At 41.8% G+C, this 16,006-nt stretch overlaps 3 protein-coding genes across 3 annotated transcripts in view; 2 read left to right on the plus strand and 1 right to left on the minus strand.

Annotated features, from left to right (window-relative positions):
• Positions 1–3,236, plus strand: part of LOC118422410 (cytochrome P450 2J6-like) — a 3,697-nt gene extending 461 nt beyond the window's left edge. Inside the window, exons 2-5 of the mRNA XM_035829947.1 lie at positions 968–1,160; positions 1,331–1,881; positions 2,414–2,511; positions 3,077–3,236. Coding sequence (XP_035685840.1) covers positions 968–1,160; positions 1,331–1,881; positions 2,414–2,511; positions 3,077–3,092 — 858 coding nt within the window. The 3' untranslated portion in view covers positions 3,093–3,236. The remainder of the gene's footprint in view (positions 1–967; positions 1,161–1,330; positions 1,882–2,413; positions 2,512–3,076) is intronic.
• LOC118422196 (cytochrome P450 2U1-like) lies at positions 3,101–4,338 on the plus strand (the record flags this gene model as incomplete). The annotated part of the gene is made up of 3 exons (XM_035829711.1): positions 3,101–3,268; positions 3,524–3,650; positions 4,251–4,338. Coding segments are annotated over 3 exons (375 nt in total), but the record flags the coding sequence as incomplete, so codon positions are not given.
• A 3,749-nt stretch (positions 4,339–8,087) lies between these two features.
• Positions 8,088–14,054, minus strand: LOC118423373 (cytochrome P450 2U1-like). The gene is made up of 7 exons (XM_035831489.1): positions 13,771–14,054; positions 12,516–12,708; positions 11,115–11,665; positions 10,691–10,789; positions 10,200–10,391; positions 9,644–9,770; positions 8,088–8,814 (listed from the first exon to the last, which is right to left on the minus strand). The coding sequence occupies exons 1-7, from the start codon at positions 13,942–13,944 to the stop codon at positions 8,630–8,632; spliced, it is 1,521 nt and encodes a 506-aa protein (XP_035687382.1). The 5' UTR covers positions 13,945–14,054; the 3' UTR covers positions 8,088–8,629.
• Between the last annotated feature and the right edge of the window lie 1,952 nt (positions 14,055–16,006).

Consider the following 16,006-nt stretch of genomic DNA (forward strand, 5'->3'; position numbering starts at 1 on the left):
ATAGAATTTGATGTGAATACCGGGCAAACTATGCTGAGGTCGGAAGGTTTGGGCAGGCCATTCTTTGTGATTATGTAGGTGGAACTATGAACAGCCATATCATATGATTAAAGCCCTAGAGTTTTCTTCGTTATTGAGGTTTGGGGCCACCCTAACAGAGGCACTCGAAAATCAAGTTACCGTCGAAAATTACTGAAATTGCGATGGCTTCCCTCATAGATCTGCTGAAGATACGAACATAAGATGCTCAAACAGAATTACGTCGTACTTTACTGCAGCACAAGAAGGATTCTGTACTTTACTTTGTGTACAGATGACAAGTGAGCTGCACGGCACTCTATACAGGCTATGGTCCGTGGCAGTTACGGCCCATGCACTCATATTCGTGGCACGGCCGTTTTTATCAATATCATAAATATTACAAAGTATGATGAAGAAACTGTTAGAATTGAATGAGAAGTAGATCTAATCGAAACGTGTTGCTATCGCGTAGTAAAACCCGACACGCCATGGCAGGTATCATTTGCATATATATTAGGAGAGTCTTGATGAACACGGTACTCGACCCTTCCTCTCTTTATCGTCACCCCTGCACGGTCCGTACTGTGCTTGTTTATGTAAACATTACAAGATACAAAAGCAGAACCGAGCGGTATGCAGGTCGCAAATGTTTACTGTTTTGTCCCATGACCATGACCATGACCATTGCCGTACCAATAACAGCCTGTGCACAAATATTTATGCCATGAATCTTTGTTTAACAGATCATTATCGGTGTTGAAGAAGTCACGCAGAAGCATATCTGTTAGACTATTTAAAAATAACAAGGAGAATTTGCCACCTCGGGGGTACCTATTTTTCCTGGCCCATGGACTATAAGACTCATTCTGTGCATGAGCTTACAGATGTTTATACAAATTGTATCGTTTTCTTTCTTCCATAATTTCCTATTATGATTTCATTCCAGTCAGCCTTTCTCCCCGCCACTTTGACGGAGCTGTCCAAACAGTACGGTGACGTCATGACCATCTGGATGGGCCGGGTTCCCGCCATTGTTATTTCTGGGTACGAGACTATCCGGACCGCCCTGGTCAAGAGAGCTGAAGACTTCTCCAGTCGGAAAATACAACCAGTGGCAGCAATGGCAGGTAGAGATAAAGGTAACTTAACGTCTCATATTGTACCCAGTTTATGTGTACCTCATTCTATTTTGTGACAATCTACACCCACTTTCGTCAGTGACACTGAAGAACTTTAAAAATAGTGCTTTTTTGTCTTGGAAACGATATAAAGTTTACAACAATACCACAAAGAGACTGTTTATTTCTAGGTGTTCTGATGGCACCCTACGGATCACACTGGAAACACCAGCGTAAATTCGCCCTGATGACTCTCCGGGACTTCGGCTTCGGCAAGCGGAGTTTGGAGGGCAAGATCACCGAAGAATGCAACGCACTTGTACAGGAAATTCTGTCGCATAACGGACAACCGTTTGATTTAAAGATCATGATGCAAAACGCTGTCAGTAACATCATTTGTTCCATTGTCTTTGGGGGCAGATTTGAATACGGCGACCCTGATTTCCTACGACTGATTCGCCTGTTGAACTCGGTAGTTGAAGCAAAGCCCTCTTTCATGGACAGGCTTGAAATGATACACCCCGTGTTTCGGTGCCTCCGCTTCATCGGAACATCAAAGAACGATAAAATGACGAGAATGTTTCAGACTCTACAACAGTTCTACCGTGAACAGATAGAGAAGCACAGGGTGACCTTTGACCCAAACGACATCCGGGACTTTATAGACGCCTTTCTCCTAGAGCAGCAGCGGGCACCGGAGGAACAAGCTTGGGAGCACTTCACTGACAAACAACTGCAAGAGGTGCGTTAAGATGAATGAATCAATGAGTACATGAACTGATAGGTGAATGAATGAATGAATGAATGAATGGAAGGATGGATGGATGAATGAATGAATGAAACCAGCAAACAGAATGATGTACATGACATGAGGTTGAAAAGAGTAAGAGTTTTAATCGTTACAAATCAAATGTATTGCTATTATCAATCGGTTATAGAAGTGTGTTGTATATAAGTAACTTGATTAAGCTGCATATTTAAAATTCTATTGTGTGTTACTGAGTGATTCTTATGCTCTCCCAAGATGGAGGAATAAAGTACAAGAAATGAATGAATTCATGAGCTAACAGGCAAATGAATGAATGAATGACTACTTGAATTAATAGACGATGGAGGGCATGGGTGAACGAATGAGTCAATTGATGAATGGATGGATGGATGGATGGATGAAGAAATGAACAGACAAATGCATGGATCAATGAATGTGAAATATATATGATTCATTTTGCCATTTAGAAAGTGAAGAAGAAACTGACTAAGATATAACACCCCAGGTGCTGATGGATCTATTCGTGGCCGGTACTGAGACCACCGCCACCACCACCCGCTGGGCCCTGCTGTACATGATGCTCAACCAAACATCCAGGAAAAGGCAAGTTTCCGGCAACTTTTAGTAACCGTAAATAACGTATTATAGGGCTCCCATTCGGAGGTAGAACTCAACTTTCAAACGTAAGGACAGTAGTAGGCGGTCCAAGAAAGGCACTTGCATTTGGTGTTTCTAAAGGAGGACTCTCATTGCACTTGGGGCACTGGTGCGGCACTGCGGGGTTCGTTCACTGCGGCACTGTTTTCTTATTTTCGCGATTTTTTATAATTTGGATATTGCGTAATACGTAAAAGTATGACTTAGAAGACAACAAAATACACAAAACGGAAGAAAATTCGTTCTTTATCTCTGAAATTCGTTGAGCCATCTACGAACCCCGCATATGCGCAGTGCCGCACCGTTGCCACAAGTGCAATGAGAGTCCACCTTATAAGAAAGTAACTATTGATGCTCCTTAGGTATGCAAAGGAAAAGTGCACTTAACACGGTATTCAAAACCCTCTTCGCCGAACGATTACACCAAAGCAACACTGCGAGTGCTAAAATTTCGTCATACTCATGTGACATCAAGCACCCAATAACAGCAAACATGTACATGTGCCCACAGGTTCATCAGGAGATAGACTCGGTGTTAGGACAGAGCGCGCCGTCCTACGCACAACGGCACCTGCTGCCCTACACAACAGCGACCCTAGCGGAAGTCCAGCGAATTAACTCCATCGTGCCCCTCCTTGTTCGAGGTGCGTCCAGGGACACCACCTTTAATGGCTACAACATCCCTCAGGAAGGAAGTCTTTTGGTATGAAAAAGTATAGTTTTTATTCTTTCCTCTATCCATAGATTGACCCGTCCATCAATAACCCAATATCTTTCTAATTCTCTATCCACCTGTCTATCTACATCTACATCTACAGGTAAACCTATCCTATAGGTTAGATGGGATGAAAGATCCTTGTCTACATCTGTCTGTGTTTGTCCCTCAGCCATTCATTCAATCACTTATCTGTTCATTTATGTAGTCAGTTATTTCATGCCTCCCATGCATGTGTTCCAGGTCAACCTGTGGTCCGTGCACATGGACCCTCAGCTGTTCCCGGAGCCGAACACCTTCCAACCCGAACGTTTCCTGGATCAGGATGGAAACTTCGTCAAACACGAGGCGCTCATCCCGTTTTCTATGGGTGAGTCCCTCTATTGGTTCAAATTTTCGACTACTGTAAATGCATTGAAGTTCGCGGGGATTTAATTTCGCGGTAGCGGGAAAATGGACTTTTCGCGGTGGTTTTAATTTCGCGGTATCACCAGGCACTGTAGTCTCTTACTGTTATGGAAAAATGTTCGCGGTGGTTTTAAATTCGCGGTGAAGCGGCCGCCGCGAAAAACGCGAACATTAATCCACCGCGAACATTTCTGCATTTACAGTATTTGACGAACGATCCCCGGAGCCTGGTAGAGGCTAGTGCTGTCACACTTAAAGTCACTTTTGCCCACTGCAATATTTTATTTGTGAAAATTTGCAATTATATAGGCGACAAATTGTTGCCAATTGGCACCAGTATTTTCCAGCTTGTGAATGTCCCTTACAATTTGGCGCAAACATAAATTTCAAAGGCGCAGCAAACGTTCTTGTAAGTTCGAAACAGATCGTAGAAACTGACCTTTTCAAAACTCCTTAGGCATCTTAGGATATAGACATCATATGATATAGACATTACAAATGCATGTTTACCATTCTTGTTAACCCCTTTTCTCCAGGCCACCGGATATGTCTTGGTGAACAGCTGGCCAAGATGGAGCTCTTCATGCTGTTCGTCTCCCTGATGCAGCATTTTACATTCAATCTGCCAGAGGGCGCGCCTGAGCCGTCCACGGTGGGAAAGTTGGGCGGTCTCATCAATGTGCCTCTCCCATTTGAATCGTGTGCTGTTGCACGTGGTTAACTTCAACAGAAGAAATACAGGACAATAAGAAGCTCTTGGATCTATAGGGTGCAAAATTTGAATACATGTTGTACCCGGATGTGCAGAGAATCTATTCTAAAAATCATAACTTTCAATAGGATCAAACAAATAGAAAATACTAAACATGGTGTAATTTGATTATTTTTGATATCATATTCTTTTTTTATGTAACAAGATACATATGTAGCAATGCCTAGCAAAAATGTATTGCAGGCAAGCAGATGGTAGATATATGCAATGACTGAAGCGGTTGAGCTCAAAGGGTCCAATAGACCCCGAAAATGAACCTGGAAAATTCTTAAAACATATGATTGAAATCTAGTAGAAATAATTAATGAATGATTCAAAGAAAGACATTTGCTGTACGTTTATGCTAGCTTGATACAAGTCAAGATGATAAAGAAGTCCTTAGTACAGTTGGTTATAAAAGAATGTGATATCTTACTTCATCTGCAAAGTTGAAGTTCGGCCGTCGGGCGATCGGACCCGCGGTCGGGCTGGAACCTCGGGTCATACGTACGGAATAGACCGTGTTGTATTTTATATGCATACCCCATTAGCCAGCATATTTCGTGGAATTATCCAAGGGGTGCAACAACCACCACGGGATTTGGGGGTTCTGTGCAATTAACAAGTGTGCGGTATTCCGTTCTGCAATTAACCGGCTTCTAGTGTACTCTGATTGCTAGGACAGACTGTGGATGAAATTTTAACAAACGTCGCTAGAATTCGCTGTACATCGTTCCACTTTCTAATAGGCAAGGTTTACTAATTAACTTGTAATATGAGTAGAAACTTGCATGAATTGTTGAATTGATATATGGCGTGGTGATTGTCATGATATTACGCAGAGCACCCTGGTATGTGCCATACAGGAACTACACCACTATGACATGCCATCGCATTTAAGGCTGTTTCATTTAATTCGGGTGTTATTTGTTGTTTCTTTGCATTATATGTTACGCTAGACTACCCGTTCTTGATTTTAAGCACTATGCACGGCGTTATAAAATGTTATACTAGTAACCCAGAACTGCATCTGATATAATATCATCATGCATGCAGAAAACGGCATAAAGTTATACATGTGACGCAACATGATACTCTCAACGTAATGTTCTGGAGTATTGTATGATATGCATACATGTAGTCAAAGTGTCTTATACTGTTATTCATTAAGTATATTAGTTCTTTTATTAGCTCTAATTGTTGGATGTTAGAAACAGGTCAACTAACATGTATATACAAGTTGTCGACATATCATACATTGTACCTATTACAAGAGCAATAAAGTTCTCTCTCTCTTTCTGATGATGGTCAACGTTGGTCTATGATAAAAATTCGTTGTTTAGACAACATTAGAGATGTGTCCCCAAAATCGCATTTTACACTGTCTGCTTCTCTCTTAAGCAAGCGTCATTGTCTATTGATCACCACGCCCATGTCAGAGGTCAAACTTTGACATTAAGTTTGACTCACCTCAAGCTGACGCCTGATTTCTTGCAGAAGTGATTCGGTGGGGGATCATTACTGATATTCCGAACATTATCGTCCGATTTGTGTCTCACAGGTGGGCATATATTCACTGTACAAATTCCACGTATCCGAGGAAAGGTTGTAACATTACGTAGAAAGTTATTACGCATATAATTTTTGTCAAACTAGAAACCATGTGCTGCCATGTCTGCTGTTACATTTGGAAAGACTAGAACAGTTTTCCACGCTAAGTGACGATGGCGTTCATGTCTCTCATGCCTCGCTTCTTCTGGTTTTCAACGTAACGGTAGAAAGTTACAAGAATTTTGCTGAAAACGTATACGTAGTTTATTTGGGTACACAAATACTGACAGGAGCGGTTATACCTTGGCAGAAAATACCGCTGTTGTTTTGTTTTGTAAAAGGCAGACATGAGTAACGCTAGTTCACCTTTATTCGCAGGGTAACCTATATTCGGTGGACCTTAAAACGGGATATATAGGGATATCATGTTGATGGACGGTGGTTTCAAATCACATTTTTCTCAATATAATGCAGTTTGAGACCTCCGTCCGTCGGCCGTCGGATAAAGGTTACCCCGCGAATAAAGGTGAACTTGTGTTAAGTGTGGTGATTGTTTTCTTTGTATCCTGTTTTAATTTATAGAAGTAGAGTTCGACGAACACATCCCTTCGCCAAATAATCATGGCCCGCTACCGCCCCGACAGAAAAAGGCTACGCCAACCATTTTCAAACACGACCTTGCTGGCCGCAACCGCTACTCAAATACCAAATATCATTAAAATCCATACACAGCTTCTCAAGTTATATGCTGTTGACCTACATAAAGGGACACAACATAAGGCCTTAACCGAAAATATAACCTTCTCGGCGAAGGTAATGATTAGAATGGACAACACCGAGTACATCGTCGAATTATTTGTGAGCCTCTTAGTAGCTTCGGTTGTATTCGCTATGAGCCGGCGGATGGGAGATTACCAGGCCTATTTTTTCAACATGGCGGCGACTTGCGCGGTCTACGTAGTTCTGCAAACATCACCAGACATGTGACATTGAACTTGGTGAATGGAACTGTCCTGCAGCTGACGACTCGTGATAGCGGCCTTCTGTTTATGGAAACAGCCACAGACTGGTGTTACATGTGAGTGTGTGGACTGTTATCTTTTTTTTAGAAGGACGCTAAAATATGCCGAAGGTGAAACCGTGCCGTACGTATGACAGGATGGTGGTCATGACGTGTATTAATTAGCCTGTATTTACACAATCTATCGATGGATACCCGTCTAGGTGGCGGCAATTGCAGGGCCGGCCGCTAGGAGCGCGATTTTAGTCAGGCTAGTGGATTTACGTGTCAAAGAATATATAATGTATGCCTCTGTAGATTTGTTACTCCATTTTCATCCACTTCTTAACATACATGTATAGATGTATAGATGTATAGATGTATTTCCGTTGTGCTAATATAAGGTTTACCATGGTACCTTGTGGCAGACTTCAATGCTGTATAATTGTACTCGGCTATCAACTGTACTGCATAGTTTTCTACTTAATCGTCTCACGTTATGCACGATTCCAGCTCTTTTACTTAATCGATATCCACCGTCTGTCAGAGTACATTATGTATGATGAATTCCTTCCCTTCTGCAAACCAAACTAGACCAGATTAAAATTATGCATATAACAATTTGCAGAATATACTATATAATGCCAGGATGTTCAACAACGGGAATTTCTATTTGCAATTGACTTCAGGTAAACAACATTAGACATGCATGCTAATTAAGGAAATCAGGCCTTCACTTGGAAATTAGACCCCAAAAAAATACAAAAATAGCCTTCTTTGCTGAGATAAGGCTTACAAATCTTGGGCTACATTCACTTTGGTAAAGAAGATCAGTAACCTATACAATGAGGACATATTCAACGAGAAACCTCATTAGAATGTATCAGTTTTAAATCTTTATTAGAATGTATCAGTTTTAAAGCTTTAATAATTGATGTACATTGTTTGTTTGTTTGAGCCTTTGTTGAGCTCAAGTCAGCCCGCAAGCCGCTTTTCATTGAGGTCTTCAGGAAGTGTCAGACAAGGTATATAACAAAATACAATTTACATAGTTTAAAGTCCTTATGAATCTAATAAGTCTACAAGTCTATAAACACAATGTTTACATACATGGTACAAAATACATAATTGTGTGAGGTGAGATGAACTGAATTCATTACATCAATGCTTTCCTATATGTAGGGTTCAAGCACTAGTACTGTATTCTTAACGTTATCCATATTAGAAAAGTACTATGGAAACGGCTAATTACTTAGCGTAATATATGCATTGAAAAGACATTCATAAACATGAGCCTTTTAAGTACAATGTTCAAGATAAGAGGTAGTTTAAGGTATAAACTTACTGTCACTTTCACATGTTTGTAATTCCACTTCATTTTTTCTGATTTTTGAATTTGTTAACAAACAGTTTCAAGTGAAAGTATACAGTAGTCCCAGGAATGCATACCTCTATTCTTTGCGCTCAAGCAAATGTTGGCCTTTTTGAATTTAGTTGTATGATCCTATTGAAAGTTATGATTTTTAAAACAGATTCTCTGCACACCCGTAAGGCTTCCTACCGGGAATTTAAATTTTGCACTCTAAAGATCTAAGAGCTTGTCATTGTCCTGCCTGTATTTCATCAATATTTGTTGAAGTTAACAACGTGCAACCGCACACAGTTCAAACGGGAAAGGCACATTGATAACTCCGCCAAACTTTCCCAACATGGACGGCTCAGGTGCGCCCTCTGGCAGATTGAATGTGAAGCGCTGCATCAGGGAGACGAACAGCATGAAGAGCTCCATCTTGGCCAGCTGTTCACCAAGACATATCCGGTGGCCTAGAGAAAAGAGGTTAACAATAATGGTAAACATGCATTTGTAGTGTCTATATCCTATGTATAAATGTCAGTCTCTCCGATCTGAAAACTTTCCTGTGAAGAGACATTCACATATTGGAACATACACATGATACAGGTGCCAATTGGCAACAACTTGTCGCCTGCATTATATTGGAAACTTTCAAAAATAAAATATTGCAGTGGGCGCAGTGCGACAACATCAGCCTCTACCTGGGCTCGTGGAATCGTGGGTAAATAGTCCGGAAATTTGCACAAATAGATGGTTTAGTGTGCTCGGGGAGTCGGCCGGAGCCTCCACTTTTGTACCGACTCTTCTGGTAGAGGTTTGCTTTCATACACAAATGTATTGCACTCCAGTAAGACCGCAAGGGGAAATTGGCACAAAAATAAACTCGCAAAGTTGACACATGCACAACACAGCCGACCCAATGAGGTACATGTATTCACTTTGACACGTAGGACTTGCGCAACCTGTCCATTTGCCTTCCTTGTATGCACAGGCTTCAGGCGTTAACTCATTTGGGGCTTATCATGTACTATTATATTAGAGTGATTAAATCTGGCTATCATTAAAACAGTGCCAATAAAAAAAATAACAGGCCAGTAAACTGCAAGCCTTGAGGCAAGTAACAACTTTTCTTTTTGATATTTTATTTGTATAAAACTTTTCTTTTTGATATTTTATTTGTATAAAACTTTTCTTTTTGTTATTCTGTTTGTACAAATGTATAAACAGGCGGAGAGAAATGTGCATATGGATAGGCTCAGCATAATGGTAGATAGATAAAAGGTTTCCACACTGACTCACCCATAGAAAACGGGATGAGCGCCTCGTGTTTGACGAAGTTTCCGTTCTTATCCAGGAAACGTTCTGGTTGGAAGGTGTTCGGCTCCGGGAACAGCTGAGGGTCCATGTGCACGGACCACAGGTTGATCTGGAACAGACAAGTGATAGAATGAATGGCTGAAGGACAAACACAGACAGATATAGACAAGGATCTTTCATCCCATCTTTAATATCCCTTTTCTACTAAGAAGGCGCTCTCGCCGCGCTCTCTCTGCGACCTAAAATTTGACATATCACTCAACGAATTGTATAGAAAAGAAACAAATCTTTTAACACGTGTTTTGTAGTATTTTTTGGCCCACTTTTACGTTTTGAATGATGTAGCCAGTGTGAAAGCGAAGGTAAGACATATCCTATTTAGGTCGCAGTGAGAGCGCATCGCGATCGCCATCTACTGGAAAGGGGGCCTAAGGGTAGGTCTACCTGTAGATGCAGATGTAGCTAGACAGATGGGAAGATAATTTGAATTTGGGCGGGTCTATGGATACATGAGAAATAAAACTGTACTTTTTCATACCAAAATTCTTCCTTCCTGAGGGATGTTGTAGCCATTAAAGGTGGTGTCCCTAGACGCCCCTCGAACAACGAGGGGCACGATGGAGTTAATTCGCTGAACTTCCGCTAGGGTCGCTGTTGTGTAGGGCAGCAGGTCCCGTTGTGCGTAGGACGGCGCGCTCTGCCCTAACACCGAGTCTATCTCCTGATGAACCTGTGGACACATGTTTGCTGTTATTGGGTGTTTGGCGTCACGTGAGTATGACGAGACTTTAGCTCTCGCAATGCTGATTGGTGAAATCGTTTGGTGAGGAAGGTTTTGAGTACCATGTTGCCTGCACTTTTCCTTTGCATATCTAAAGAGCACCAATGGTTCCATTCTTAGAAACGGCAAATGCAAGTGTATTTATTGCACCGCCTGCTACTGTTCTTACTTTTGAAAATTGAGATCGACTGCCAAATGGATGCCGAAAAAGCGTTATCTACGTTTACTATAAGTTGCTGAGAACTTACCTTTTCTTGGATGTCAGGGTTGAGCATCATGTACAGCAGGGCCCAGCGGGTGGTTGTGGCCGTGGTCTCAGTACCGGCCACGAATAGATCCATCAGCACCTGGGGTGTTATATATTAGTCAGTTTCTTCTGCATGTGCTACTTTCCCAATGCCAAAATGAATCATGTAGATTTCACATTCATTAATTCCTTTATTCATTCATGTGTTCATTTCTTCATCCATCCATTCGTCTATTCATCCCTTAGCTCATTCATTCACTCATTCCTTCCATCGCCTATCAATTCATGTACTCATTCATCCATTCGCCTATTAATTCATGCACTCATGCATTCATTCAATCCCTCACTCACTCATTCATTTACTCATCCACTCACTCATTCATTAATCCATCCATCCATCCATCCATTCATTCATTTGAACGCACCTCTTGCAGTTGTTTGTCAGTAAAGTGCTCCCGAGCTTGTTCCTCCGGAGCTCGCTGCTGCTCTAGGAGAAAGGCATCGATAAAGTCCCGGATGTCGTTTGGGTCAAAGGTCAGCCTGTGCTTCTCTATCTGTTCACGGCAGAACTGTTGTAGAGTCTGAATCATTCTCATCACCTTACCGTTCTTTGATGTTCCGATGAGGCGGAGGCACCGAAACACGGGGTGTATCATTTCAAGCCTGTCTATGGCAGAGGGCTTTGCTTCAACTACCGAGTTCAACAGGCGAATCAGCCGTAGGAAATCAGGGTCGCCGTATTCAAATCTGCCCCCAAAGACAATGGAACAAATGATGTTACTGACAGCGTTTTGCATCATGATCTTTAAATCGAATGGTTGTCCGTTATACGACAGAATTTCCTGTACAAGTGCGTTGGTTTCTTCGGTGATCTTGCCCTCCAAACTCCGCTTGCCGAAGCCGAAGTCCCGGAGAGTCATCAGGGCGAATTTACGCTGGTGTTTCCAGTGTGGTCCGTAGGGTGCCAGCAGGACACCTGGAAATAACAGTGCTTTTGTGGTAACATTGTAAACTATATATCGTTTCCAATACATAAATTCTGAGGTACTATTTTTAACGGTTCTTCAGTGTCACTGACGATAATACGTCTGATCGTTTCCAAAATCATATCCAGTTGCTTGGGTAACTCTAACCTGGAATCCAGTCTAGTTGTGGCACGGCCTACCGTAGTTAGTATAGACTCTCTACGGGGTCAGTGCAGCTCTAAGCCGCCGGTGTAATAATTCACACCCGGTAGCATTTTCCCCGGTAGGATTTTGCCCAGTGGGCCAAGTCTAACCGCGTGAAAATCCTACCGGGTGTGAATGATTACCCCGGCGGCTGAGAGCTACACTGGCCCCATAGAGAGCCTAAACTAACTGCGGTAACGTTAGGCCGAGCCAGTAGTAGACTGGATTCCAGGTTAGGGTAACTCCTTTTTGGCATATCTTATTACTTGGATGTCTAACTTCCATCAACGTTCTCCAAGACAACAGACCAAGTACAGCAAACAGGTGACGTGTCATACGGATAAGTGCTTTGATTCTAGTAATGAATTAGCCTCTACCAGGCTCCGTGGATCGGTAGAATCATTATTCTCACCACGAAACCTTCGTGGTGAGGAAACGTACTCTTCTGACCGGCTAACTCCCCTAGCGTACTATAGACTCTATTTGTCCAATTTCTACAATTAGACCACCGATCCACGGAGACTGGTAGAGGCTAGTAATGTTTGAGTCTCAGTAATCAGCAATCAAGATGATAACATCCATATCGTCACAAAATTTTCAAAAATAGAACGAAGTACACATAAACTGGGTACAATATGAGACGTTTTTGATAGTTACCTTTATCTCTACCTGCCATTGTTGCCACTGGTGGTATTTTGCGACTGGAGAAGTCTTCAGCTCTCTTGACCAGGGCGGTCCGGATAGTCTCGTACCCAGAAAGAACGATGGCGGGAACCCGGCCCATCCAGATGGTCATGACGTCACCATACCGTTTGGACAGCTCCGCCAGAGTGGCGGGAAGAAAGGCGGACTGGAATGAAATCAAAATGGGAAATTATTTGTAAAAATAATGCAACTTGTAGGAATGCCTATAAGCTCATACACAGAATGATTATTTGACTGATCCAGCAATTCGTAACCCAAGTTTTCAACTCGATCATCATCTGGACGCAATGTACTATCGGCTAAACCCCTGAGGCGTTGCCAAAAAATTGTGGTCATTCAACAGTGCACTGTTGTACTATGCCCAACTTCACCTAAGGGACTTTGATCCAGAGCGGCATAGCTAATAACTGTGCGATCATCGCCTATGCAGTTATGTATGTCATAAAATCATGTCACCAGGATGCATTCTTTCATTTTACCGGTTTAAAAATGACCCCCCCCCCCCCCCAAAAAAAGAGAAAACACACTGACACTGGTATTTTCAATATCGTATAAATCTATATAGAACCTCCTTGATTGCACATTGTACAAGAAGAATAATATACAAAACAAAGAAGTAAGATGTTTACTCATTTACTACACGTTCTTACATCCACTATCAAAGCTTTTCAATCTGTTAACAGAGTAAATCGAGAAGTCCAACATTAGCTGCTGTAATCAAATAACAGGAGCTATTTGTGTGTAAATTGACTCATTTGCATCTACCTTGTCTTGACATTGTCTTACTTTTAAATTCAATTTTGGACTATCTGAAATTTGTCGTTATTTCCTTTGCATATCAACTTATACTTAGGATATAAGACCTTATAACATTTGATTTCTGCTCATTGTAATTGACGAAAGGTACTGGATTCTACTAGAAACGTCTGATCGCTTCCGAAATCATGGCCAGTTGCTTGAGTTATTGCTATTTGGTGTATCTATGTGTTACTCAGCACCAAGAGACCACGTCTAGCGTAATACTAGTAATAGACGTAAAACGAAGACAACAACAACAACGACAACAAAAGTATCTATTATTTTTTATGTCTAACCTTCATCGACATTCATAAAGACTGTTTCTGTATTTATCTCACCACATTTGACTAATGTATTACCCTATGCTAGTGGCGTATGCGTATGATATAAAATATTTTCTTGAGCTCACCTTGGCTACCATGGGGATGTTTCCGAGAAGCGGCCATCCCCTGGGTCCAGGTGGTAGGTTCCTAGGCCGCTGGAGATACAGATATGTCAGCAGACACACACATGTAGCCGCCAGAAACAACGGCAGGTCGCCAAAATGACGAGAAACCGTCATCACTTCCAGCAAAATACTCATCTTTGTGCTCTAAACTGCAGGGAATGCCGCAAAAACGTTTAATACATATCACAAGACTGTTGGTCTCTGTACTCTCTGACTCTACTGGCTTAGATACCGCAGGAAATACAATTGGGAGATACCAATATACCTTGACAGTGGTGATCAAAAGAATTTTTAATGGAATATTCATATGTCAAAGCAAAGCCTAGATTCCTTTCATACAAATACCTGCTCTATACTCTTTAAATGTAATATATGCACGAATCGTAGTACTATTGACTTAATCACAAAATTTTTAGCCGACTCTAAAATATAAGAAGATTAAGCGCACCCCCACAACGTTCCACATATGGTTACGCCCGCATAATGAAGGCCAAAAATACGTACCCCTGTCCTTTGACCCTGCGGACGCTGAACCCTGCGTCATCTGGGTCAATGACCTTACGGTCACACAGGCAACAACATCTATCCAAGGAGCTTTCCTTGATCTATCTAAACCTAACAAACACCAGCATGGGACAAGGAGGTTAAATCTTGATAAAGTAACTCTATTTATATTTCGCTGACACAAGTTGCTAATACATGGAGAAAGTCTAACGTTATCGATAGCTACAGTTCCAGATACCATTTTATACTATCCAAAATCCACATATTCAACATTTGGGTTTCAGCTTAGGCCATGCCGATTAGATTATATGGATGAGATCGACCGGGAATATAAAAGAAATGATGCGAACCTGTGAATAAAAAAAGAAATCTGTTGCACGTTTAATTTTAGGCTAGATAGATACATGTGAAGATGATTAAAAATGTCTTAATACAATTGTTGATAAAAGAATGTGATATCTTACCACATCTACCAAATCTAACGCATGCTAGTACGTACAGGTTCAACTTCTTCTCGCTTGTAAATGTATTATTAATGATGCATGGCAAAACATTTTACAACGAATGTTACTGATTAATCCCCACCGGCGTAACAGACCATGCAGAGTTTCGGTTCCGGTAAATTATTTCTGACGAGGCAATTCTGAAACCTTTGCACAGTTTCGAGTATTTCATTGAGGTGCAAACACAAGACTGAGTGCGGAGAAGCGTCTCTTCTTGCTTATAAAGAAGTCGATCTTGGTAAGTGTAGTTGAATATTCTACGATTATGATTACATGTGTACACACTATTCTATAAACAGTGGTTTCGGTCGGGGAAAGTGGTGACCAGGATTTTTTTACGTCTACCTCTCTGACAGATGTTTGGGTCGTGGGGATAGCAGTGTGACTAGCACTACTATTCTCCGACCGAAATATCTTCAGAGAATATATTTTGTACGTATCTGGGTGGTTTCATGCCTATTGTTTTAAGCACTGCTCAGTCTACCCAATAGCGATAGTGCATACGGCGTCAGGACGTCGACAGGTAGGGGAAGACAAATAAGTTACTTTACTCCTGTAGTTAGAGAATATAGTATGTGCAATGTCTACATGCATTAAAGCTCCCGATGGAAATTCTATCTTATGTGTTTTCACTGTATTTTGGTGTCAGCAAGAATAGAACTTAGCAAAACACCTGCAAACTACTGTAAACTGTATTTTTTGTGGGGAATTGATTTTGTTGAAGGGAGAAAAATGAAGTGTTCGCTGTTCGCGGTTGCATACAGGGTTTCACTGTAAAAATGGGATTTGTTCGCAGTGGTTTTAAGTTAGCGTAATAGGAAAACCCCTGCCACGTAAACACAGGTAAACCCCTGCCACGTAAACACAGGTAAACCCCTGCCACGTAAACACAGGTAAACCCCTGCCACGTAAACACGGAAACCCCTGCCACGTAAACACAGGTAAACCCCTGCCACGTAAACACAGGTAAACCCCTGCCACGTAAACACGGAAACCCCTGCCACGTAAACACAGGTAAACCCCTGCCACGTAAACACAGGTAAACCCCTGCCACGTAAACACAGGGAAACCCCTGCCACGTAAACACAGAAACCCCTGCCACGTAAACACAGGTAAACCCCTGCCACGCAAACACAGGTAAACCCCTGCCACGCAAACACAGGTAAACCCCTGCCACGTAAACACACATA

This window comes from Branchiostoma floridae, chromosome 9, assembly GCF_000003815.2.
Source record: "Branchiostoma floridae strain S238N-H82 chromosome 9, Bfl_VNyyK, whole genome shotgun sequence".
NCBI lineage: Eukaryota > Metazoa > Chordata > Leptocardii > Amphioxiformes > Branchiostomatidae > Branchiostoma > Branchiostoma floridae.